We start from the raw sequence: 26,798 nt of genomic DNA on the forward strand, positions 1-26,798 counted from the left end.
CCTCTGTGACCTCATCTTCTATCACTCTCCCCTCATTCACTCCCCTCCGGCCACACTTGCCTCTTGCTGTTGCTGAAACATCTAAGCATGCTCTCCTCGGGAATTTTGCAGTTGCTCTTCCCTTTGCCTGAACACTTCTCCCCCAGATAGCCAACTGGCTTGCTTCCTCACCTTCTTCAGGCTTTTGCTCAAATGTCACCTGAGTGAGTTTTGCCTTGACGATTCTATTCAGAATTGCAACCCCTATTCCCAGCACCCTTTCCAGCGTTCCTTATCTCACTAGCACCTCCCAGCATCAGATATGCCATATATTTTACTTGTCACCTACATAGCCGCAGCACCTGTAACACTGAAGTGTTGTAAGGAGTTGGGTTAAGTGGGTGAATGAACGAACTAATGAAGCAGGCCGGGGCTCTGCCTCTGTTCCTCAGTCACTTCCAGGCAGAGGTCGGCAGAGCAGCAGCCCAAGAGGCCGCCGGTGGCAAGGCGAGAAGAGCTGAGGCCCCCGAGCCTCGGCTGCGGACCAGCTTGCCCCTCGGGCGCGGACCTCAGAGAGGAGGGCGGGGGCGGGGACGGGGCGGAGCGGAGCCGGGGACCTGCGCCTTAAAGCTCGCTGCGCTCGCCGGTCCTCCGCCTGCCGCGCGCTACCCGCCCAGCTTCCTCCTCCGTGCTTATCCCAGTCCGTGTTCTCTGCCGCTCTCGCCATGGCCGCGCTCACCCAGAACCCGCAGTTCAAGAAGCTGCAGGCATGGTACCACGAGCACGGCTCTGACCTCAACTTGCGCCGCCTTTTCGAAGGAGACAAGGACCGCTTTAATCACTTCAGGTGCGCGCGCGGGGCCAGGGGCGGGGCGCGGACGTGCCGGACCCGGAGGCGGCGCGCGGGGTCCGGCTGTGCAGGGCCTGGGCCGGGAGGGCTGGGCGGCGGTCCCCGAGGGCCCCCGGCTGCGGATCTGGGCGCAGGCCCAGGCCGCGCTTCGTCCTTGACGCCTCCTTGAAGCAGGTTTCCGGGTGCTCGCCGGAGGTCTCGGCGCCCCGGCAGCTTCGTCATGAGGATTGGGCCTCTCTGCCGCTTCCCCTCCACGGGGACATTTCTCTCCCCTCCCCCTCCACCAGTCCCTGCCGTTTGAAGCAGGCCATCCCTCCGCGGTTGTGAGCAAGGGCCCTCGCCGACGCGGCAGGCTCAGAAGGGCTGCCCCCTTCCACTCGGTCCCGGCCGAGAGTGTGCTCGGGACCTTCTGCAGGGTGCGGTCAGGGTGGGACCGGCCCGGGGGATTTGCGGGGAGCCGCGATGGAAGGGTGGAGAGGTGGGGCCGTGATTCCTGCCCAGGAGGCTAGGTCCGGAGACCCATGAACGACCAGGAAAGGAGAAAATCTTGGGGGTCGGGAATGGTCACTGGCACAGGGGTTCGGGAGGGGAGGTCCGTGGCTCCAGACTGGAAGCCCCTGATGGCCAGCCCTGTCATTTGGGTCCTTCCCTGCGTAAGTTGAGTCGCAGAGTGGAAGCTCTGGGAGGGAATTGTCACTCTCTGGCCTAGGCAGGGGCAGCTCACCCAGCTCGGTCTTCTCATCCCCCAGCTCAGTTTTAGCAGAGGAAAGGCTCCTCACCAGGGGTCTGCATGTGGCCCTGTGCTGCTGCTGCAGGTCGGCTTGGGGGGCGGACAGGTGACAGACGACACCACTGTGCTGGCCAGCTGAGGCTTGTTTGGATTTGGCACAGGGAGGATTTTTTTTTTGGAAGCATCTCTGATCAGGGATCAGGCTGGGGTGTGGTCAGCCGCTTCTGCCATCTTTCTGCAGCTTGAACCTCAACACCAACCATGGGCATATTCTGTTGGATTACTCCAAGAACCTTGTGACGGAGGCTGTGATGCAGATGCTGGTGGACCTGGTAACGTTCTGCGTGGGGAGGCTTGACCCGTGACCCATGGTGTTGTGGACGAGCTGGGCTACTGGCGTCCTCAGGTCCTTGAGCATCTTTACTTACCCCTCTTAGTGGATCTCAGTAGTTGCCCCTGTGCCCCTGCCCCAGGTTCTGACCTGCATCCCAGGGGACTCAGTGCCTGATGTCTGAGCAGACCCTCCCCAGGCAGTGGGGGAGGGCACCCGTCTGCAGCCATTTGTCAGCCCCACCGGGGGCCGCACCAAGCCTTGTGCTTGGGGCCTTGGACTCCTGGTGGCCAACGTGGGTGGGACCAGGCCTCAGTGTATTCTCTTCTCAGGCCAAGTCCAGGGGTGTGGAGGCTGCTCGGGAACGCATGTTCAACGGTGAGAAGATCAACTTCACCGAGGTGAGCAGGCAGACTCCGTATACCCTCCACAGCCTCTTCCTTCCCTTTGGGGTTCGTCTGACTGTTAGCAGCATCACCCTGTGTCCGTACCCCTCCTCTTAGGCAATGCTTTTGCTTAACCAGGGGCCCGAAGGCCTATTTCCTCAAGCAAGTTGCACAGCCTTGGGGTGTGTCTTCCCCAAGACTGCAGTCTAGGTCTGATGAGCGTGGAATGGCTCCCGGTGTCTGCCTGGGGACAGCATCTCAAGGCTGCAGGGAGAGGGCTTCTCAAGGCCTGCTCAGAGAAGTTAACTCTGATCCTTGCTACAGGTTTTGTCAGTGAAAAGAAGACTCATGTCAAAATCAACCTCCTCAGTGGGAGGAGTCAACAGGATCCTTGCTACAGGTTTTGTCAGTGAAAAGAAGACTCATGTCAAAATCAACCTCCTCAGTGGGAGGAGTCAACAGGAAGCTGTGGCAAGGCCAGGCCTTGGCCACCCTGTGCCTGAATCGCCGTGGAACCCTGTAGGCATAAGAATCACTGAGCACTCAGAGTGTCATCCTCATGATGTTATTATCCTCGTTTTACACGTGAGGAACCTGTAACTCAGAGGTCAAGTCACTTATCCAGTGTCGTTCTGTAAGTGGCAGAGCCACTATTCAAACACCCCTGTCTTTCACTGCTGGGCTAGGCTGAGAGACGGCAATCAAGGAGGGCTTCCTGGAGTGGTGCATTTGTCTACAGAATGTGGCACAGGAGTGAGGTTGGGCGGGGTGAAGGCAGTGTGGCATGAAGCCCTCCACCTTAGTGAGCCTCTCCCTGCGTTGGAGTCCTGAGATCATCCCTTCCTGTCCCCCTGGAGCCTCAGACCTGTTTCTTTCAAGGACTCATCTGCTGCCTCCAGCTTGATGGGACTGTTGCTCTCACTTGCTAAGGCCAGCCACCTGGAGCCTATCACAGACTTAGGGTCTGGTTTGGTTTCCAGTAGTGGGTGTGATGGGATGCTTGGTGAGGGAAGCTTGAGTTGCCTGTTTTGCTCCACTTCCAAAGGGCCAGGGACACTTTTCAAAAGGAGCCAACAAACACCGTGTACTTTCACCAGAAAGATGAGACTGGGCTTCATGAGCCTGGGTCCTCTGTAGCCAGTCATTGCTTGTCTCTGACCTGTGTTGTCACCAGTGTGCCTTTGCTCATTCTTTGTTCATCTTTCCTTGACTTTTCACGCCCTGAACATCTGTGGGTCGTTGGGGCCTGTCCCAGGCCTGTTCCGGTCTCCCTCCCCTTGCGACTGTCTGCAGCATGTAAGGGAGCAGCACACGCCTTGCCTTCCCTCTAGGACCTGGAGTGGCCCCTGTTTGCATGAGCACACAGTGGGTTTTGAGTATGAGACCATGGTACTAGCAGACCTTAGGGCCTGCGTGTCCAGTGGATAAAGGGCTGAGCTGACTCTTGGGGCCACACTGCATCATGCCCAGCTGGGAGTGTGGTTGCCCTGGGGTGGAGGCCTTCATGCGCTGACTCTCGTCCCCAGGATCGGGCAGTGCTGCACGTGGCCCTTCGGAACCGGTCAAACACACCCATTTTGGTGGATGGCAAGGATGTGATGCCAGAGGTCAACAGGGTCCTGGAGAAGATAAAGTCTTTCTGCCACGTAAGCAGCTGCTGGGCTGGACTTCCCCTTGGCCGTGTGTGTGTGCGCTTGTATTTGGGAATCTGGGGATCCTGATGGGCCGCCCTTCCACGCTCCTTGGAGAGGACCCCAGCCCTCAATGCAGCCTGAGGTGGCGGTGGTCTCTGTGACAGCTAGCCATGGAGCCTCTGCTAAGGCAGGAATTTCCCTGACCCTGTTCTCGGGGAACCCACCACTGGCAGCAGTAGAGCAGCCTCCTTCCTGAGCTCTAACGCCTGTGGGCTCACGGTGACAGTCTGGCCGGGACAGAGTTCTGAAAAGAAAAGTGAGGCCCCTGAGGGATGGGATAGTTGGGAGAGACTTGCTTTTTCTAACCTCTTTAGTCATGTGCCCTTATTGCCTAGTCTAGAACTAGACGAGATTTAAAATGGAACATTTTCTTGACCACACCCCAGCCAACTCTCCAGAGGCAGCTTTTATAATGTTTACTGTAAATCTTCCAAAAGTTTCCTATGCATGTACTAGCATGTCTGTCGTCTCTTCTTTGAAACACGGGCACACGTGTACACACACATGCAGCTTGTCCCTGTCAGCATTAATGCACACAACTGTGCTTCCTTTTCCTGTGTGGGGGTGTAGGGGTTGCCTCAGAGACCAGCTAGAGATTTCCCCACATCGCCTGCCATTGCCTCAGTGTCTACCCCACGGTGATTCTGCAAGAGTTGGTGGATGTCCTCAAGCGTGGAGTGCAAGGGTGATGTCTGTGGGCTGGACGGTTTGTGTGGCCGTGTGCATGTCTGTACGTGTGGGTCACGCATGTCTGTACGCGTGCTCTGGGAGTGATGATCTAGGCTCTAGTCAGCTGGTCCCTGAGAGCAGCGTCCCCCACGTGTGGCTGGTCATCTTCAGACCTGAAACGGCAGGAGGTGATCTGGGCATCCGTCCTAGAGGCTAGGCAGGCAAGTGAGTGGGACTTTGCAGGGTGAGGAAGGCTTGGGATCCTGATGAGAATCTGGATTCCAGAATGTCCCTTAAGAGTGGTTGGTGTTTGTGATGGGCTTTGGATGGGATGTAGGGTTGGGTGTTTCCAGACATCTGCTGTGAGTGGCAGAACTGATGTGTCTCGGAAGCAGGGTGCCCTGTTTGGTCAGCCCTTGTGTGCTCGGGCATGCCATGTGGAGAGTGTGTGGCACTGGTCGTCTGGGAAGCTGTTTCCAGGAAAGCCCTCCCTTATAGCTGGCTGCTGGATACCTGACTCAGACTGATGGGCTATTTATAGTTCAGAATAGCTGCTGAATAGCAGCAATTCCATGGTAAGGAACACTCCCCATGGCTGTGCTCTCAGGAGTTCGCCAAGATTGGGTGAGGCTGTTCACCATGACCTTGATTGTCACGGCAAAAACCGAAAACAGCCTGACCTCATTTATCAGAGGATTGACCAGTAAAGTCAGTGTATGTTCATAAACCGTAGTCCTGGGTGCCATTAGGAATTAGGGAGCTACAGTTGCATTGACCTGCTGTGCTGTTCAGGATATACTGTGAAGTTGAAAAAGGAAGTTGCAGAATGCGTGTGCTTTTGTAAGACCCCCTATCTGGTTAAATAAAGGGTATATGTAGTAATAGTAAAGATACACAAAGTTCCCCTCTAGGCTGCTTCATTATAACAAAACTCATGGTGAGATTGATCGTTGAAAAGCTGAGCAACTTATTTTCTTTCTGTATTGATGGAAAATTGCTCATGGCAGGTGATGATTATCTAAAAGAAATAAAGTTACTGGGTCTTACTGGTTTGGGGAAAGCCACGTATACTAGTTTCCTATCGGTGCGTAACAAATAACTCCAGAATTGAGCAGCTGGAAACAGCAGTCAGCGTTTCTGTTGACTGGTTCTGGCTCAGGTCTCATAAGGTGGTAGTCAAGATGTTGGCCCAAGGTTACATTCATCTGAAGGCTTGATGGGGGTTGGAGGATCTGCACTCAAGATGGCTCACTAGTAATTAGTGCTGACATTTGGGAGGCTTTAGTTCCTTACCTTGTGGACCTCTCTACAGGTTGAATGTCCTCATGACAAGGTAGCTGATTTTTCCCAGAGTGACTGATCCAAGAGAGAGCAAGGCAGAGTGCCTCAACGTCTTTTAATACCTTGAGGTAGCATCAGAAGTTACTCTTTCATTTCTGTATTAGCCTCTTGGTTGTACAGGTCAATTCTGATCGAAGTGGGAAGGGACTACACAAGGACATGAATGCAGTGCCAGGAGGTGAGGATAGCTGGGAACCATCTTAGAATTTGGTTATCATAGTCTCCCTTCTGGCTCCCAGTGATTCATCATGTTCCTTCCACATGTGAAATACCCTGTTCTCTTTCTCTTAAGCCATATGCCATTACCATATCAGCTAGAAGTGAAGAACCTTATAATCTAAATTAGATACAGATATATCTGTATTTTCTTTAATACAACTTAAAAACAGTTCCTTTTGATCTGAAGATACGTGAATTAAGTAGACAAGTTATTTATCCCCTACACACCCAACATACAATGGTGAGATAGGCGTAGGATAACTGTTGTAGGATAATTCCTTTTCAAAAAGGAAGGAAAGTGGAAGGCACACAGGAAACATTGGTCCAAAGCAGTTCTGAAATTGAGCAGGACACGTGTTGGCAATTGCTTGGTTAGGACTCAAGGCCTGGGAATTGTTCCTCAAGGCTTTTGGCTTTGCCCTTAGTCATCCTTTTTACATGAAAGGTAGTCTGTGTTTGTAATTGCCTAGTTTTTTCAGCCTGCTTACTGCCTATAGAAATGTAGGTTTTTAAAGATCTCTTTTCTGGGACTTCCCTGGCGGTTCAGCGGTTAAGACTCTGCACTTCCAATGCAGGAGTGCACAGGTTTGATCCCTGGTTGGGGAACTAAGATCACACATGCACACACCACGGCCTAAAACATAAAAAATATTAAAGATCTCTTTTCCTTTTTAATTTTTATTATTATTATTTTTTTGGCCATGCTGCATGGCATGTGGAATCTTAGTTCTCAGACCAGGGATCAAACCTGCGCCCTCCTGCATTGGAAGTGCGAGTCTTAACCACTGGACCACCAGGGAAGTCCCAGAGATCTCTTTTCCTTTTGTAATATCTCTGTCACTTTCAGGCCAAGCTGGTAGTGTTTCTGACAATTCAGTTATCTTAAAAACTTTGTGGGTCTCCTGTGAAGCTTACTGGGGGTGGGGGGTTCACTCCATTAGACAAAAGCTATACCCACAGATTTTTTTCAAGATAAGTCCTTTCCTACAATTGCTTCTAAGACCACAGAGACAGTACTTTTAAGCTTTTTGGAAGCCTTACCTTCAGCCAAAATGTTCTCTGTGTTACCACCTTAGTTCTTTCTGAGGTCTTAACAAAGGATTTCACAGCTATATTCTCTGCTTTACTTCTTGAAGCTTTTCTTACAGTGCCCTGGATTTGAACTTTGCCAAAGATCCATCTCCTAATTTCAGCATCAGTTATTTTCTGGAGAGGCTGGGAATTTTCAAATCCAGCGATTCCTGGCTTCTTTTTGTTTAAAAGTTCTTCATTAAGCTTATTTCTTTCCTCTTGTATTTTATTGTAAGCAGTAAGAAGCCAGGTAGTTCCTATAACACAGCCTGAAAATCTCTATAGCTAGATCATCCAGATCATAATAGATACATCTTTTACTTTCCCCATTAATGCAGGCAACAGTGTTATTAAATTTTCTTTCACTACACAACAAGGATTCTTTTTCCTACAATTTTCAGTAGTGTTTTCTTCCCACTTCTTTAAATCTGTACCAGCAGCCCCCTCGAGGACCATTAAACCTCTGCTAACAGTCTCTTCCAATGTTCTTTAGGCTTTCACTAACTCTCCTCAAGGCTCTTTTAGCTTTTACCCATATTTTTATTTTTTTATTTAAAAAAAAATGTTTATTTATTTATTTTGGCTCTGCCGGATCTTAGTTGCGGCACATGGGATCTTTTTAGTTGCGGCATGCGGGATCTTAGTTGTGGCTTGTGGACTTCGTAGTTGTGACATACGGACTCTTAGTTGCAGCATGCACGTGGGATCTAGTTCACCAACCAGGGATTGAACCCGGGCCCCCTGCATTGGGAGCACGGAGTCTTACCCATTGGACCAGGGAAGTCCCTACCCATATTTTTAGATTTTTGTTATGGTAATACTCTACTTGTGGCACCAAAGTCTGCATTAGTTATTTGTCATTATATAACAAATTCCACCCAAACTTGGCTTAAAATAGCAGTAAACATTTACTATCTCACACGGTTTCTGTGGATCAGAAATTGAGGCTTAACTGGTTGGTCTTGGTTTGGGGGTCTCTCTTGAGGTTGTACTCAAGATGTCGGCCAGGGCTGTAGTTATCTGAAGGTTTGCTGGGTTCTCGAGGATTCTCTTCCAAGGCAGTTCCTATTCGTGGATGGTGAGTTGGCATTGGCTGTTGGAAGAAGGCCTCTGTTCCTCACCACACTGGCTTCTTCATACAACCCAGTCTTCTCATAACATAGTAGATGGCTTCCCCAAGAGTGAGCTATCCAAGAGAGCAAGGCAGAAGCTGCATGGTCTTTCCTGACCCAGCTTCTGAAGTCACACTCTGTCATCTCTGCAGTGTCCTTATGGGTGCATAGTGAGCCCTGTACAGCGTGGGGGACCCTATAGGGATGTGAATACTGGGAGGCAGGAATCCCTGGGGTCCATGTGGAGCCTGGCTGCATGTATGTCATTTCTGTCCCTGGCACAGACCAGTCACAGTAGTTGACATTCCACATCTCTTGGCCTCTGTCATGTTAGGTTCTGCTGAAAGTTTGCTCTCGTTTTGCAGATTCTGACAATGTCGCTGTGAGGTGGGGATGTCACCCCGCTTACTAATGATGAGAAAAAGGGTCTAGTTGGGGCTGAGTGTGGCAAGGATGTGACACTGTGTCTCAGTAGGCCTGTGATAGGGCCTGGAAGTCGGGACTGAGGTGTAAGGATACAGAAGTAATGATGCATTTGAGCAGCAGTTTATACTCAGGGATCTGGGCTGATTACATCTCCCCGCTCTGTGCCAGCGTGTCCGGAGCGGTGAATGGAAGGGGTACTCAGGCAAGTCCATCACGGATGTCATCAACATCGGCATCGGCGGCTCTGACCTGGTAAGGAGGGGGCTGCCTTGGGATGGGGGAGGAGGGGTATCCAGGGCCTTGGTTTCTCCAGAGATGGGACCTGGCTGTTCTCACCTCTCGTGGGCCCCGGAATCTTGTTTTCTGATGCTGCGTCTCCCCACAGGGACCCCTCATGGTGACTGAAGCCCTCAAGCCATACTCTTCAGAAGGTCCCCGGGTCTGGTTTGTCTCCAACATCGATGGGACCCACATTGCCAAAACACTGGCCGCCCTGAAGCCGGAGTCCTCCCTGTTCATCATCGCCTCCAAGGTACGGCCCTCAGACCCGGCCTGACTCCCAACCCTGTGTGTGTTGGGGTGCGAGGGGGGGTGGATGCTTTGCCACTGCCCTGGACTCTCCCAGCTGCTCTGAATGAGCCATGCTCTGTGGATCAGGTGGGCACAGCTGCCCTCAGACTCTTCCTTATCTGGTGGCAAAAACAGTTTACCTGATGAAAGCCTGGACTGGTCCGTATGAGCCTTCATCTTAGGCATACCCACTCACTTCAGTGAGTGTGCGCTCAGCCTGGGACCGTTCCCATCTTTCTCAGAGATCTGTCTCTAATGTCTGCTCCTTTCTGATCCCAGAGCCATGCCCAGGTGATGTAAGCATTTTGTTTTTTGTCATCTATGCCCTGTTTACTCGTATCCATGCACATTAAATATTAAGAATTCCATCTGAGTTCTGAGATACAGCCTAGTCTGGGCTGAAGGGAGCCCCAGGTGTGTCCACAGCTGCTCCTGGAGGATGCTCTGGCCTTTGACCTGTGGTGGGGTGGCGGGGGCGGAGGGTGGGCTCTGGGCAGGTGGAGGTGTAGCTCTTACGAGCGTTTCCCCTTTCTCTGTCTGTGAAGTCCTGGAATCACAGGATGACGTTGCTACTTCCAGGACCCTGCGCCAGACACAGTCACTGATCGTGGCTTTGTGGACATGTGGGTGGAGGTGATGGGGAGTGACTCACACCTGCATGCACTGCTCCGTGTGGTAACTGGGCACCCACACGGTCTCCACTGCTGAGCTCTGGCTCTGGGCCGTACCGACCTTGGCTGGGGACCGACTCCTGTACTCTCTGCCTGCAGACCTTCACCACCCAGGAGACCATCACCAACGCGGAGACAGCAAAGGAGTGGTTTCTCCTGTCGGCCAAGGATGTGAGTGCTGGGTGGGCAGTGGGCAGTGTGCGGGCTGGGAAGGACAGGGTGGGCCTGCCCGTCAGCCTGCGTGGCCACGCTTAGCCCTGTAGCCCTATTTCCCCTGAATTTGGCAGCAGGAGGTATCCTTTCTGGTTAAGATATTTGGCTTTGGGACTTCCCTGATGGTCCAGTGGGTAAGGCTCTGTGCTCCCAATGTGTGGGGCCCCGGTTCGATCCCTGGTCAGGGAACTAGATCCCGCATGCATGCCGCAACGAAGATCCTGCATGTTGCAACTAAGACCCCGTGCAGCCAAAATAAATAAATATTTAGAAAAAAAAGATATTTGGCTTTGCCAGCCCAGACAAGCCAAATGTGGCAGACGCTGCTCTAACTGCTGAGGGCCGTTTCCTTAAGGCCACTGGCCCTGTGGAATCCTCTCTACCCCTGGCCCCTCCAGCTTTACAGCGGAGACACCCTGGGCCTTGTGCGCCTGTGAGGTAGGCTGGGCTGCCTGGCCTCTGACCCCTCTGTCCTCTCCATCTTGACATGGGGCTCCTCCGACAGCCTCCGAACCGAGGACTGGGAGCAGTGGGTCCCCCCCGGGGCCTTGGTTTCTCCAGAGATGGCAGGGTTGCTGCCCCTGGGGGGCCCCTGGATGGGTGTGGTATAACTTGGCTCATCTCTTGCAGCCTTCCGCAGTCTCGAAGCACTTTGTTGCCCTGTCTACCAACACTGTAAGTGCCCATGAGGGTTCCCATACTACCTCCCTGGGAGGGCCCAGGCCAGGTCAGGGTCATGGCCTTTCCGAATACATCAGCTGAGGTGTGTTTCACAGGTTCAGGGGTCTTGGCTCAGCTGGTGGGGTGAAGGGTTGGTTGCCTGTGAGGGATGTGAGTTGCAAACCATCCTTACCTTTTCTGCAAGGCAGACAAACCTCTGCTGCTCCAGCAGGGGGCTTGCAGTCAGTGGGATCACATTAACCCCACCCATCTCCCGGGCCTGGCTGATGGCCACAACATTCCACACATGTGACCTCCCCGGCCTCTGCCACTGGCCTCTCCCCAGATGGGATATGCTGGGTACGGGTGGGGGATGCATCCCATTTCTCACATAAGGACATTAAGCCCCAATGAAGGGATGTGACTTGTCACCCAGTGATTGCATGAGTCAGTGATGCCGGGATTAGAACACAGGACTAGAACGTGGTTACCCACCTGCCAGTTCCTCCTGGCCCCGGGTTGTGCAAGGTAGGGTCAGAGGCGTGTCAGCGGGCAGGACGGGGCTGTGCTGCAGGGGTCGCGAGGAAGGCAGACCTGGCTGAGCACTTGCTGTGTGGTGGGCTTTGTGCTGGGCAGTCTGAGCCGGAACCACACCCGGGTCCTCCTGACTCCACTCCTTCCGTGTCACCCCTACCCCCACCCATGCCTGCAGTGCTGACTTGCCTGTGGGGGGAGACAGAAGGACATCTTAAGGCTGGCCAACCACAGTGCCACTGTCCACCTTCTGCGGGTAGAGCTCAGACTGGTCAGTGGGGCATCTCCTGTGGGGTCTAGGCAAGGGTTGCTAACCCTGTCTGCCCAGGGAATAGAATAGGATCTCTCATTCCCTGAAGGCTTCCTGGGGTGCGGTCACCATCCCAGTATTGGAAGGGCTGGGCAGGTGTCCGGGCTGTATGTTTCCTGGCCTGGGAGGTTGCCCCTGCCCGTGCTCAGTTGTTTCCCAGAGGTCCCAGGGGGTCTGGTCCAGGAGGTGGTCTTGCAGAACAGTGTGTGGGCCAGGTCCTCAGGGTGGCTGTGCAGCCCCTTTCAGCAGGAGGGGTTTGTAAGCACTGGGCCACGGGTGTGCTGGACGTGAGCTGGCCTGGCATCTGGCTCTGGGGGTGGGTGGCTCCTGGTCCCGCCTGGACTCGCAGGTGGCTGCAGCGCAGCCCCAGTGGTGGCACGACTCTTCATGCCCTGGAGCCGCTAACATGTTCCTGTGCCGCTAACCCAGGCTTCCTTCCTTCTCTTTCCCTTTGCCCTTTTTAGGCCAAAGTGAAGGAGTTTGGAATTGACCCTCAAAACATGTTCGAGTTCTGGGATGTAAGTAAAGGCACTTCCCCGTGGTGGGTGAATCATGTGTCCTTTGCCAGGTCAAGCCGCAGATGAGGGGCCCATAAGGTCAGGTCGATATTTATTGAGCACCTGCTGCATGCCTGCAGCAGGCAGGAGGCCCTCAGAGAGGCTTGTGGGGCAGGAGCAGCTTCGCTCAGTCAGGATGAGGGCTCCACTCCCACCGAGGGCGGGCTTGCAAGGCCAGGGTGACATTCCCCTGGGCGGGGTAACCGGAGCCACCCTGTCCCCCTCGCTAAGCTGAGGTTGTGAGTTATTCTCAGTGATGACCTTTCTCTGAACTACAGCCGCAACCTGTAAAGACCAAAGGGCAGGGTGAGGTGGGAGGTGTGACTGGGCAGGCCTGGAAAGGAGCTGCAGGGGCAGCTGGAGGGTGGCAGAGAGGAGGTGCCTGGGTGGGGCCCCGCTGGGCAGCTCGCAAAGCCAGCGTTGCTGAGTGGCAGAGCTGCGGGCCACTCTAGTGACAGGCGGTCACGCAGACTCATCTCTGCTAGAGCCACAGCTGGTGCCAAGCAGTGAGCAGGAGCTCTCCTTGCAGCTTGCCTGAGTGCAGCCGTGGTGTGAGAAGGGCTCGGGTCGCAGAATGCAGGGAAGGCTCGGGGGGCAGAGATGCGGTGCAGGGTGTGGCGTGGGTGCCTTGAATGCAGTGGGTGTGGCCCTAACACGTGACTTCGGCAGGTGTACCTAAGAGGGCATTGTCCGGTTGGGGATTTTCCCAGGGGGCTGCTTCCAGGCCTTTATACTGGAACCTCTCTGCTTGCTGGCAGCATCTGAAGATGTAACTTCCTTTGAAAGCTCTAAAGGCCTGGAGTCTGGGAGAGGATTACGCCCTCCCGCCCTAAGGCATCTTTTGTGTGTAATGAGTTAACCTCTTTCTAGAATGGGACTAGTTATGTACCATCCTTGGAAGAATTGAGAAGAGTCACTCAAATCCTTTTCTGCGTCCTGTGGCTCAGATGAGGAACCCCGCTCAAGAGAGACTGTGCAGCTTCTAACAAATGTTGCATGCCTGTTAAACGAGGGGAGGTACCACCCTCCTCCTCTGCGGGATCTGGAGCCTGAGCAGGTGGTGGTCAGGGACACGTGGGGGCTCCTGCTAGCCAAGGAGCCCAGCGCAGCGGGGCTGTGTCGCAGCCTGGCTCGTCATTGCCTGTAACCACCCAGCCTGCAGAGATGAGTTGGGGTGTGGCTTAGAGACAGACCTGGGTCTCCCAGGTAAGGCCTAGGAATGACAGTTGGGCACAAGAACATGGGGCTGGGGCTGGCTAGTGAGGCCCGAGTGGCCAGGGTGGGCACAGTGGAGGCCTTTGTGGCCAGTCCAGACATACCTGGAAGGACCTGCCTGGGTCGCTGAGGATGTATATTGGTGAATTGAGAAGGTGACATCTGAGGAGCCAGGGACAGGAACAGGTGAAATTTCTGGACCCAGGGTCTCAGGTGAGAGAGAGGAGTCACAGTAGATACAAGGATGTTGCTCTGGCTCTGAGGTAAGATCTGAAGAGTCCAGTCTGGCGTAGGTATGTGTAAGCGGTGAGGCCTGGTCAGCTGTGGCCAGCCACGGGGCAGCCTTGTGTGTCGGGATCAGGCAGTCAGCACGCATTACCGGAGAGCTAATTTTGGCCGGTGATGTCTGAAGAGGAGCCAGGACAGGTACAGGTGGTATCTGAAGAGGAGGCACCGGGACAGGTAAAGGTACGGGTGAGGTCTGTGAATTCTGGAAGAATTCAGATATTTATTCTATCAAGTGGAGTCTGAGGAGCCAAAATTAGGTACATGTTCTTTTTTTTTTTTTTTTAATTTATTTTTGGCTGCGTTGGGTCTTCCGTGCTGCACGCGGGCTTTCTCTAGTTGTGGCGAGCGGGAGCTACTCTTCGTTGCGGTGCGCAGGCTTCTCATTGTGGGGGCTTCTCTTGTTGTGGAGCATGGGCTCTAGGCGCGCGGGCTTCGGTAATTGTGGCACACGGGCTCAGTAGTTGTGGCGCACGGGCTTAGTTGCTCTGCAGCACGTGGGATCTTCCCGAACCAGGGCTCGAACCCGTGTCCCCTGCATTGGCAGGCGGATTCTTAACCACTGCACCACCAGGGAAGCACGTCGCTAAGGTGCATTGTGAGAGGCTTATGGTAGACAAAGGTCTAGAGACAAAGGTCTCTAGAAGTGTCAGAGGCCCAAGTCACTCAGACACTGTTTGGCACCAGTGGGCTCTCGCCAGGCTTCCCTCAGGCTGAGATGAGCAGCCAGGGATCTGTCAGGTCTCTGGGAAGAGTCTGTTCAGGTTAGGTTTGTATAGTGGGGTCTGCCGGCATGGTCTGTAAAGCCACGTCTGCTTGAGGTCTCAGAAGCTGGAATCGGACAAGGTGTGTATAACTAGGTGTCTTAGGGGAGGCCTGAGGAGCCAAGATCAGGCACATCTGGACAGAAGTGTGTTGGTCAGGTAAGGACACTAAAACCAAAGGTAGGCAGAGACACAGCTGAGTCTGACAGGTGGGACTAGAAATCCACCATCGGGTCCGGGTCAGAACTGTGTCCTCAGGTGTTGTCCAAGCAGTTCTGGTGATGCTCAGGGCGATGGTCCTGGAGATGGTCCTGCGTCCCCTGGGAAAGGACTGAAAAGCTGGAGTCGGGCAAAGAGATGGAGCGCTGCATCCATCCATCTGGAAGGTTCATGAATTCTGCGTCTGTCTCAGGTACACAGAGCAGGTCTGTCAGGTAAGGTTTGAGGAGTTGAGGTGAGATACAGGTTTGTACTTTTGGTTCTTGAACAGGTGAGGTCTGAGCTGCTGAGGTCAGTCCCTGGTTTGTATTCCAGATTTGAGGAGCTGAGGTTCAGCACTGGTAGATAGAACTGAGTTTTTCAGGTAAAATCTGTAAAGCCAAAGGTAAGCCAGAAGTAGGTTGAAAAGCCATGTTTAGGTTCATTAAACTCTGTCCCACAGTTGAGGTCAGGCACAGGTAGGTAGAACAGATCTGTCAGGTGAGCCCTGAGGAGGCAGGGTTGGGTTCATCTAGAAAGACCTAGATCTCTTAGATGATCTCTGAGAATATGAAGTGAAGACAGGTGGATAGAGGTAGGTGTCTCAGGTGAGATCTTGGGAGCTGGGACTGGGCACAGGTGAGTAGATCTGCATCTCCCAGGTAAGGTCAGGTTAGGTAGGTAGAACTGCATCTCTGCTTGTCTTGTAGAGATGTCTTACGAAGTTGAAGAGTTGTGGCCAGGCACAGGTATGTGGAATTGAGTTTCTCAGGTAAGGTCTGTGGAGTCTGCATCTGGTACAGGTTTTATCCTTGGGTCTGTCAGGGTGAGTTAAGCACAGGTGGGTAGAGCACGGTCTGTCAGGTAAAGTCTGTGGAGCAAGTTCAGGAAACTGGGTCTGTCCAGTGAAATCTCAGAAGTCACAGCCAAGTCCAGGTAAGAAGAACCAAATGTCTTAGATGACGTTTGGTGAGCTGAGATGAGGTACATGTAAGCAGAGCTAGCCTGCCGAGGCAGTCTCAGGAGCCAGGAACAAGCACAGGTAGGCAGAGGTGGCTCACCATGTGCAGTTTGAGGATCCAAGGTCGTGCACAGGTAGGCAGAGCTGGCCGTCCAGCTGCAGTCTCAGAAGCCAGGCTCAGTCACAGGTAGAACTGACTTGCCACATGTGGTCTTAGGTAAGCAGAGCTGGTCCACTAGGTACAGTGTAAGGTGCCAGGTTGGTAGAATTGGTCTTCTGGGTATCGTCTGAGGAGCCAGGGTCAAGCACAGGTAAGCAGAGCTGGTCTGCTAGATATGGTCTGAGGAGCCAGGGTCATGTACAGGTGGGTAGAGCTGGTCCGCTAGGTACAGCACGAGGAGCCAGGGTCATGTACAGGTAGGCAGAATTGGTCCGTTGGGGATGGTCTGAGGATCCAGAGTCAAACACAGGTGGGCAGAGCTGGTCCACTAGGTATGGTCTGAGGACCCAGGGTCAAGTACACGTAGGTAGAGCTGGCCCACTAGGTGCAATCTCAGGACCCAGGGTCATGTACAGGTAGGCAGAGCTGGTCTGCTAGGTATGGTCTGAGGAGCCAGGGTCATGTACAGGTGGGTAGAGCTGGTCCGCTAGGTATGGTCTGAGGATTCAGTGTCAAGCACAGGTAGGCAGAGCTGGTCTGTCACGTATGGTCTGAGGGTCCAGAGTTGTGTACAGGTAGGCAGAGCTGGTCCACTAGGTATAGTCTGAGGATCCAGGGTCATGTACAGGTAGGCAGAGCTGGTCTGCTAGGTATGGTCTGAGGGTCCAGAGTTGTGTACAGGTAGGCAGAACTGGTCCACTAGGTATAGTCTGAGGATCCAGGGTCATGTACAGGTAGGCAGAACTGGTCTTTCAGGTGTGGTCTGAGGGTCCAGAGTTGTGTACAGGTAGGAAGAGCTGGTCTACTAGCTATGGTCCGAGGATCCAGGGTCAAGCACAGGTAGGCAGAGTGGGTCCACTAAGTATGTTTTAAGGATCCAGGGTCATGTACAGGTAGGCAGAGCTGTTTGGCTAGGTATGGTCTGAGGATCCAGGGTCAAGCACAGGTAGGCAGAGCTGGTCCACTAGGTATGATCCGAGGATCCAGGGTCATGTACAGGTAGGCAGAGCTGGTCCACTGGGTATGGACTGAGGACCCAGGGTCAAGCACAGGTAGGCAGAGCTATTCTGCTAGTTAGGTTCTAAGGATCCTGGGTCATGTACAGGTAAGCAGAACTGGCTGGGTAGGTATGGTCTGAGGACACAGGGTCACATACAGGTAGATAGAGCTGGTCTGTTAGGTACAGCATAAGAAGCCAGGGTCATGTACAGGTAGGCAGAGCTGGTCCGCTAGGTATGGTCTGAGGACCCAGAGTCAAGCACAGGGAGGCAGAGCTCGTCCACTAGTTATGGTCCGAGGAGACAGTCATGCACAGGTAAGCAGAGCTGGTCCACCAGGTACAGTCTCAGGACTCAGGGTCAAGTACAGATAGGCAGAGCTGGTCCATAAGGTATGGTCTGGGATCTGGAGTCAAATACAGGTAGACAGAGCTGTCTGACTAGGTATGGTCCAGGGATCCAGGTTCAAACACAGGTAGGCAGAGCTGGTCCACTAGGTGTAGTCCGAGGACCCAGGGTCAAGCACAGGTAGGCAGAGCTGGTCCACCAGGTATGGTCTGAGGATCCAAGGTCAAGCACAGCTAGGCAGAGCTGGTCCGCTAGGTATGGTCCAAGAATCCAGGGTCATGTCCAGGTAGGCAGAGCTGTCTGAAGAGGTATGGTCTGAGGATCCAGGGTCAAGTACAGGTAGGCAGAGCTATTCTGCTAGTTAGGTTCTAAGGATCCAGGGTCATGTACAGGTAGGCAGAGCTGTCTGACTAGGTATGGTCCGAGGATCCAGGCTCAAGTACAGGTAGGCAGAGTGGGTCCACTAAGTATGGTCTGAGGATCCAGGGTCATGTACAGGTAGGCAGAGCTGGTCTGGAAGGTATGGACTGAGGGCCCAGGGTCATGTACAGGTAGGCAGAGTTGGTCCACTAAGTATGGTCTGAAGATCCAGGGTCGTGTACAGGTAGGCAGAGTTGGTCTGCCAGGTATGGACTGAGGGTCCAGGGTCATGTACGGGTAGGCAGAGCTGTCCTCTAGGTGTGGTCGGAGGAACCAGGGTCATGTACAAGTAGGCAGAGCTGGCCCAGCAAATGTGGTCTGAGCAGCCTGGGTCAGAGGCAGGTAGGCAAAGCCTGTCTGCCAGGTATAGTCTTGAGGAGACCTAAGGAGTTACGGTTGAACACAGGTAGGTAGACTTAGCTCTTTCAGGTGTTGGATTCAGGCAAAGGTATGTACCCTTGGTCTTTTGGTGATGCCTGAAAGACCAGGGTTAAGCCTGGGTTGGTAGAGCGGCCTCAATTCAGGCCCACAGCACTGGGGTCTTCTGCAGGTAGGCGGGACTCTGCGGGGCTCATAGCAGATACGCAGCCTCTAAGTTAGACATGAGTAGGTGGGTGTGGCTCCTCTCAAGCAAGGACTTTGGGGCCAGCTGTATGTATGCTTGGGTCTTGCAGGTGAAATCCTTGGAGCATGAAGTACATTGACCCAGGTCCTAGAAGTTAGGTCTGGGGTTAATCCCAAGTAGGTAGAACCACATCTCTCGGTGGGGTCTGCTGAGCACAGATACGCAGAGATGTTTGCATCTGATGAGGTTGGAGGCTCCTTACTGAGGTGTTGGTGCCCAGGCCAAGCAGGGGTTGATAGTGTTGGATCTGTTTGTGAGATGTGGAAAGCCGAGTGAGACACAGACGGTAGACCTGGCTCTCTCAGGTTAGGCCTGGGAGCCGAGACCAGGCCCGTGGAGAGAGAGCTGGACCCCTCGGGAAGGTGTGAGGAGTCTGAGTGCTGGGCTCAGGGAGGGGGGTCTGGGTCTGTCAGTTGAGATGTGAGGGGTCAAGGTTAGGCACAGACAGGTATGTGAAGCCCGGGTCATTAACTGAGCTGTCTGGAGCCTGCCTCTGACAGGCGTATAACCCTGTGGTCTGAGGTACTGGAGTTGAACACAAGTAGGTAGAGTTGACCTCCCAGGTGAAGCCATTGCATCCATACCCAGGGCTGCTATGTGGACCTGGCTTTGTCCGTGAGTCCGTGGATCAGGGTCACATGGGCAGAGGTATAAACACAATCTTAGGTGGGGGTTTTTGTCCCCCGGTTCAGGTACAAATTGGCATCCCCGGGCTTGTTAGATGAAACGAATGGGGCAGGATCTAGCCTAGAAATACGTAATTGGTATGATGGGTAAGGCCTGAGAAGGTGGGTCAGACACAGGTGGGACCCTCAGTGGTAGGCTCAGGCACGGTCAGGTGGGTAGAGTGGACTCTCATCGAGGGAAAGGCAGAGTCATCGTAGGTGTGTGTACCTGGGTCTACCTGGGGAGGTGTGCGGAGCCCTTGGGTTCAGGTAGGAGAGGTTGAACGAGCTGAGCCGTGTCAGCCGGCTGTTCTTAGCACCCTGGTCAGGTGTGATGGGCAGAGCTCAGGGTGTTGCAGAGGCCTGAGGATCTGTAACCAGTCCAAGGTGTGGTCTGTCACATTGGGATCTAGCTGGCAGGGTCTGAATTAATCAAGTGGGGAAAGAGATTGGATTATACCTGCTTGGAGAAGGTGAGGTCTGAGGCTCTGGGGCAGGTGAGGCACAGAACATGGAACTGACTGCAGAGCGACATCTCTAAGGCGTGGTGTGAGACCCACTGCCGGTGAAGGTGAGGTCTAAGGACCTGTGTCCCCAGCTTGAGGTCTCAGAGGCTCAAATCGGACACTAGCTTTGCTGGGCTCTCCCAAAACAAAAGTGAAGTCTGAGAACCTGACCTCAGTCAAGGTCAGCAGCCTTGGTCTGTTGGTCTGAGTGCTGCCTGTCTGCTCGGGCCAGTTTCTGGATTTGAGTCTATTGGGTGAGATCTGAGAGCCAGTGTCAGGCATGGTGTGGTCTGTGGGACTGTGACAGTCAGGTAAGGTTCCCCCAAACCCAGACCCTTTCTAGGTAAAGAGCCCCATCATTCATCTTATTATCCAAGCCAGAAACATCTGGGCCACATTTGATTCTGTCATTCCTCCAATTCATCCTTTTTTTCTTTTTTTCCAATTCATCCTTTTTAATTGAACCTCCTGAATCAGTGGTCTGCATCCCTGCCGCCCCCATTCAGGGTAGCATCATTCTGTGGACGACCACTGGGGCTCCTAGATGGTTTCCTGCTTCCATTTGCTCCTCACCCACAGACTTCTTGGTTCTCCAGCCTTGCCTCTCAGCTTCTACCCTCCAGTTCTCACTCCTTCCTTCATCTTCTAGGTTGTGCTACACTTCCTCCTGCCCAGCCTGTCTCGTCAGGCTTTCAGGATAGAATTAAGCCTTAATGCCCCAAGGCATCCATTGGATGTAATGAATTAGCATCTCTCTTTTGCCTTTAGAAGGGTGCTGGCCTTGGACCAACCTTGGTAGTACTGAGAAATTGAGTCACTCAAAGCATTTTCCGTGGGGCTTAATTCTCTCACTGTTGAGAAAGGCTGCTTTTGCTGCAGGACCTTTGCATATGCTGTTCTGGCTGCTGGAATCCTTCTCCTCTCTCTGTGCTTCCCTGGGTAACACTTACTCATTCTTCACATCCAGGCTCAAGCACCCTCAGAGTCCTTTTATTCTTGGTTTCCTTTCTCCCAAGCACTTTATCTCATTTTCACATTTATTGGCATGATTGTTTCATTTATATCTTTCTCCCCCGTGGATTGTTTGTATTGCCTATGCTAGGAACATGGTAGGTGTTCCATAAATAGTTGTTAGGAAGACGTGACTGGAGATCTGAGGATTCTGAAGGTAAAGTGGAGTCTGCAGTGTGGCACGAGAAGGCACAGTGTGGATAGTAGACTTCAGTGTGTCTTGGGCAGAGGCTGAAGGTCAGTCAAGCCTAGGTATGAGCCACTGGGCCTGTCAGTGTCCCAGGAGGCAGGGCTAGGTACAGCTAGGAGGTGCTGGGTCTGTCCGTACAGCCTGAGGAATCGGGAATGGGCACAGGTATGAGGCACTGGATCTCTCATTGTCAGAAGTGGCAAGGCCAGGCCCAGGTATGAGACACTGGGTTTATCAGTATCTGAGGAGCAGGGGCCAAGGCCAGGTAGGAGGTGCTGGGTCTTTCATTGTTCAAGGAAGTATGCGTGGGCACAGGTATGAGGCGCTGGGTCTCTTAGTGTTTAAAGAGGCTGGACACAGGTACGAGTCATTGGGTCTGTCGGTGTCCTTGGAGGCACAACCAGACACAGGTATGGGATTCTGACTTGTCAGTGTCCAAGGAGGAGGGCTAGGCGCTGGGTCTGTTGGTGCCTGGGGAGGCCGGACCTGGCACAGGTATGAGGCGCCGGGTCTGTCGGTGTCTGAGGAGGTGGGGTCAGCCACGGTAAGGTCTTTGGTTGAGTCTCGTGGCTCTGGTCAGTCCCTCGTGTAGTCTCTGCCCTGTTGGTCGGCCCAGCAGTTGCCGGCGCCTGGCCTGCTGTCTTGCTTCCCAGAGGTGGGTTGGCCCCAGGGCCGCAGAGCTTCACCTGTAGCAGAGCATGGTTCTCAGGGGGCAAGTTCCGTGGCAGGAGGGAGGGGGGCGGGGTGTGCCAGCCCTTCCTCAGCGCCTTTTCCTGTCTCTCCTAGTGGGTGGGAGGCCGCTACTCGCTGTGGTCAGCCATCGGACTCTCCATTGCCCTGCACGTGGGTGAGTGTGCATGTTTGTGTTTCTGTCTCGGGAGACCGTGTTGCCGTCTGAAGTCGGGCTGGGGACTCGTGTCCCTGAACACCTTCCCGTTCCCACAGGCCGCGGGCCTCTCTGCCCTTGGCTGGAATGTTTCTTTCAGGTCAGGTGGGAAGGGCCGAGTTTCCTTGCGGGTTTGTAGGTTGGCCTTTCTCCCCGCCCCTCACAACTGCGGTTCTGCTCGCTCCTCCACGCCAGGTGGCCCTAGAGCTGCCTCTGTGCTCAGGGCTGACTCTGATTAGAGGGGCTTTCTACAGGCCCACGTCCTCCCAGATCCTGTTTCTTCTGGCTCCCCCTCCAGCCTTTCCCCGGTTCCAGAAGAAGCTGTGTCCGCGCGTCCAGGAGGCCTAGGGCGTGACCATTTCTGCTGACGCTGCTTTTGTGTTGCAGGATTTGATAACTTCGAGCAGCTGCTCTCAGGGGCTCACTGGATGGTAAGTGCTGGGGCTTGTGTTCTCTGCCAGTCGCTGGCCAGAAGCTTGTGGTTGGTCCAGCTCCCTCCCCCTCGCCCTCACTCCTTCCCTCCTGGGAAGCTGCTCAGCCCCCGCCCACCCTGTTCTCATTTCAGGACCAGCACTTCCGCACGACGCCCCTGGAGAAGAATGCCCCCGTCCTGCTGGCTCTGCTGGGCGTGTGGTACATCAACTGCTTTGGGTGTGAGACGCATGCCATGCTGCCCTACGACCAGTACCTGCACCGCTTTGCTGCCTACTTCCAGCAGGTACCAGCTGCCAGGCCACGCCTTGGGTTGGGGGGCCCGTGAGCCTGGGTGCCCAGGTTCCTGCTCCTCCAGCGGCCTTTTCCTCCATTACCCTTGGGCGTGTCCAAGGCCCCCCTGTGCTCCCCACCTCATGGAGAATCTTTGGAATCAGTTGAGTTTGGCTACCGTGGGAGGGGCATGAGTGGCCATCATGGTGCCCTGGCCAGTCAGGCTCTGGCTTGGCTCAGGGCACGTGCCTCAGCCAGGTCACTTCTTTCTTGGACATCACCCGACAGGGTGGGCCACAGCCTGGGACCCCACCCCCATGGTTTGCACTGCCTTTGTCCCTCCAGAAAAGCAAGTTTACACCCAGCCTATGGTGCCTCTTTGGGCTACTCACAGCCCTCTGCCCCTGGAATCTCCACAGCCCCCCTAGAGCAGCCCCTCTCCCAGTGGATCCTGTGACTGGAGGAGGGGCTGAGGCTCCCCAAGGCCCAGAGTCTAGTTGGGGTGATGGCCCTCAAAGGCTATACAGTCCGGATTCCAGCCTGCCTCTCCATTAAGAAATCAGTTGAAGATTTTGTGACCCGTTTCTGCTCTTAGGGAGGTCCTCCCTGGACCTCCGTATACACCTTCTGCTGGTCATGGGTCCTTCAGAGCGGTCGAAGCCAAAAAGCTTGTGAGCTGTGCCCTCCCAGATGAGGGGACATAAAAGAATCATGCCTGCCCGTATCTCACAGAGCCAGGGCAGGGCAGGCATGCCTGGTGCATCCCAGGCTGGTTTTGGGCATGTGCATGAAGGAGAAAGACTTGCAGATCGATGCCTGGGTTTCTGGCCCCATTCCAGGGTGACATGGAGTCCAATGGGAAGTACATCACCAAGTCCGGCACCCGTGTGGACCACCAGACAGGCCCCATTGTGTGGGGGGAGCCAGGGACCAATGGCCAGCACGCCTTCTACCAGCTCATCCACCAAGGTAGGGCTCATCTGGCCTGGGCAGGAGTGCAGCTGGGGACGGGGAGGGCACGCCAGGAAAGACTCCTCCGTGAGGTCAGCGTTCTCCTGTAGGCCACATGGGTGGTTCCCATGGGTGGGGATAGGCTCCTGGGTGACCACAGTGCCCTTCGCAGGTACCAAGATGATACCCTGTGACTTCCTCATCCCTGTTCAGACGCAGCACCCGATAAGGAAGGGTTTGCATCACAAGGTAAAAGCCCTCGTCCCGACCCTCTTCATGCTGTCTTAGGCTCACATTCACCTAGACCTCTTGAGACTGATGCATTAGTCAGCAGGACTAGTTTTCTGTTCCTGCCACCACAAACTTAGTGGCTTAAAGACAACACCCATTTATTATCGTGGTTTCTGTGGGTCCCAAGCCCATCATGGTCTGCTGGGTCTCTGCTCAGGTTCTCACAGGCTGAAATCAAGGTGTCGGCAGGACCGTGTTCCCTTCCGGAGACTCTGGGGGGAAATCCTTTTCCTCATTCATTCAGATTGTTGGCAGAATCCATTTCTGTATGGTTGTAGGACCAAGACCTGGCTGCTTTGCTGGCAGCTGGGGGTCGTTCTCAGCTTCTAGAAACCCCCTTGACTCGGTCTCAGAACAGCAAGGCTGGGTTGAATCCATCTGACGCTTCGATTCTCTCCTGCATCTTCTTCTGTTGCATCTCTGTGGCTGACTCACTTGCTGTCCTCTTCTGTGATTTTTAAGGGCTATGTGATTACACTGGGCCCACCTGGATAATTTCCCTATCTTAAGGTCTGTAACCTTAGCTCTGTCTGCAAAATCCCTCTGTGCCATGCGATATAATACACACAGGCGTTAACAGCAGGGGGGCAAAGGTCAGGGAGCCAAGATCTTGCCTACCACAGCAGCAAAGGGGAAAACCACCCAACTCCTGACCTGACAGAGTCCTTGAAGGGGACCGATCCTGCCTTTTCTTGGGTGTGCAGAGTAGCATGGGTTACTGTGGGCACAAGCTTTGGACGCGGGAGTCCTGGGTTTGAATTCTAATTCTTCCCCTCTGTCCTTCTGGGATTCAGTGCTGCTGACTTGAGGAAACTGAGGCTCAACTAGAAAAGAGATGATGCCTCTCCCCCCTCAGGATCTTAAAAAATAGATGTTGGTAAAGTTCTTAACAGGGCCCTCGGCAAGTAGTACATAGTCCTTGGAGGGTAGTTATCATCGTTACCTACTTTCCAGTGTCAACAGGTGTGCTCTGGTGTCCCCCCTTGCTCCATGTAAGCTCCAGAGTCGGAGCAAGCAGCCTGACCCCGACTGCTGAGACTAACCCTGGCTGGGCAGTGCCAGGCAGTCTTGTCCATCTGCCTGAAGCTCAGACAGTGCTTCAAAATGGTACTCGACGTCTCTCTCGTCAGATCCTCCTGGCCAACTTCTTGGCCCAGACTGAGGCCCTGATGCGGGGGAAGTCAACAGAGGAGGCCCGGAAGGAGCTACAGGCCGCAGGGAAGAGTCCACAGGACTCTGAGAAGCTGTTGCCCCACAAGGTCAGCACTCCTCCTGAAGTGGGCTTTGGGTGGCATCCTGGAATTGGAAGGATAAAGTTGTGTGGCCAGGGCAGGGGCTCGTGGAGTGCCTTGCCTGCCTTGCACAGTAGGAGGGGCTGTCCTCACAGAGCTGCCCATCCCAGCCTCTGGCGCAGCGTGTGCTTCCCTTATGAGGAGTTAGGAATCACGACTAACTGGGGGACATTTCTGGGTGTTTTCTGAAGGTCTTTGAAGGAAATCGCCCAACCAACTCTATTGTGTTCACTAAACTCACGCCATTCATTCTTGGAGCCTTGATTGGTAAGTGAGTGGGGAAGTCCCAGCTTCGGGTAGGTCGGACTGGGCTGGTAGAGCCCTAACGTGCTCCCTCCACAGCCATGTACGAGCACAAGATCTTCGTTCAGGGCATCATCTGGGACATCAACAGCTTTGACCAGTGGGGGTGAGTTGCTGGCTCAAGGGGAGGGTGGGGAATGCCTGTGAGCTGGCTGGTGGATTTCACTAGCAATGTTGGAAGCTTCCTTATACCATTCTTCCTCCTCGCCCTGGCAGAGTGGAGCTGGGAAAGCAGCTGGCTAAGAAAATTGAACCTGAGCTTGATGGCAGCAGCCCAGTGACTTCTCACGATTCTTCCACCAATGGGCTGATCAACTTCATCAAGCAGGAGCGTGAGGCCAGAAGCCAATAAACTCGTGCCCAGCAGTAGTCCCCGTTGTGACTGGTCCTCCTTGTCCCTCCTGCCCAGAGTCTGCACCGCATGGTCCTACCCAGAGCACCCTCTGGTTTCGGGCTTGGACCACAAGCCCTTTGGCGGAAGCTGGTCTGGAATTGCCAGCCTCACCCTCTCCATGTCCAGGCCCCCTCTGTCTTACAGTTGGCTGAAGTGTTTCAGTGCAGCTGATTTTTCTGACCTGTGTTCATTGTTCATATACCAGGTAGAAAATAAAGATGCCACAAAGGAGATTGTAGGCTGAGACTCTTTGTCCTGAGATGGGGCTCTCTGCAGGAGTTAGGGTGCCCAGTAGGAGGAGTGTTTGCCTTGTGTGAGGCTTTGCTGTAATTGGTGAGCAGATCCAGAATGGAGGACGGTCCCTTGAGAAGAGAGTGGGTGGAGTGGGGCATAATCCAAGTCACGAGGGCAGCGTGGCCTCTGTAATCGAATCTTTTCTACATCTTCTTACACTCCTCACCCCTGTGGCTTTGGAGTGACTGTATACTTCTGTTCACTGGATAGTGTTTTTTTGTGTGTGTGTGGTATGCGGGCCTCTCACTGCTGTGGCCTCTCCCGTTGCGGAGCACAGGCTCCGGACGCGCAGGCTCAGCGGCCATGGCTCACGGGCCCAGCCGCTCGGCGGCATGTGGGATCTTCCTGGACCGGGGCACGAACCCGTGTCCCCTGCATCGGTAGGCGGACTCTCAACCACTGCGCCACCAGGGAAGCCCCACTGGATAGTTTTTAAAACCATATTGAGATTTTGTCTGTTTTGGGTGAATTCCTGGCCCAGATCAAGGGTGACCACTAACTCCTGGCCAAATGCTCGGGTAATTCTTTCCTTTTATAAGATAGACAGTTGAAAAAAAGGATTTTTGAAGAAACTGTCCTTTTATCTTCTATTTAAGGTACTTCTATTCAAGATACTAAATAATATTTCTGGCCAATTTAGCAGAAAAGGAATTTTAAAGAGTTGATGGGCAGAATCGATGGGCAGACTAGAGGCTGAGCTTTCCAGACCTACGCCCTAGACCATGACAGAATGATCTGGACTGGGAAACTGCTGCCCCTTTCACAAAGCCCTGCTGCCCTCAACCCTGTCTGTCATCAGGCGGCCTTCACCCCATCTTCTTCTGGGCTGCCTGCATTTGAGTTGTCCTCTAGCTTGGTCACATGCCTTCCTCAAAACAGGGAAAAGTCAGGACTTGTATTTTTGTTGTTGTTGTTGTTGTTGTTTGCGGTACACGGGCCTCTCACCGCTGTGGCCTCTCCCGTTGCGGAGCACAGGCTCTGGACGCGCAGGCTTAGCGGCCATAGCTCACGGG

The 26,798-nt window shown here is 53.9% G+C and overlaps 1 protein-coding gene across 1 annotated transcript; it reads left to right on the forward strand.

The window, feature by feature from the left end:
* The first annotated feature begins 630 nt into the window (after window positions 1-630).
* Window positions 631-25,724, forward strand: GPI (glucose-6-phosphate isomerase). Its single transcript, XM_019940968.2, has 18 exons — window positions 631-826; window positions 1,801-1,891; window positions 2,223-2,291; window positions 3,803-3,922; window positions 8,977-9,060; window positions 9,194-9,340; window positions 10,149-10,220; window positions 10,893-10,937; window positions 12,231-12,284; window positions 21,456-21,516; window positions 21,943-21,986; window positions 22,121-22,273; window positions 23,100-23,229; window positions 23,384-23,460; window positions 24,633-24,761; window positions 24,986-25,061; window positions 25,137-25,203; window positions 25,314-25,724. The coding sequence occupies exons 1-18, from the start codon at window positions 705-707 to the stop codon at window positions 25,447-25,449; spliced, it is 1,677 nt and encodes a 558-aa protein (XP_019796527.1). The 5' UTR covers window positions 631-704; the 3' UTR covers window positions 25,450-25,724.
* The last annotated feature ends 1,074 nt before the right edge of the window (window positions 25,725-26,798 follow it).

Source organism: Tursiops truncatus, chromosome 19 (genome assembly GCF_011762595.2).
Source record: "Tursiops truncatus isolate mTurTru1 chromosome 19, mTurTru1.mat.Y, whole genome shotgun sequence".
NCBI classification, from domain to species: Eukaryota; Metazoa; Chordata; class Mammalia; order Artiodactyla; family Delphinidae; genus Tursiops; species Tursiops truncatus.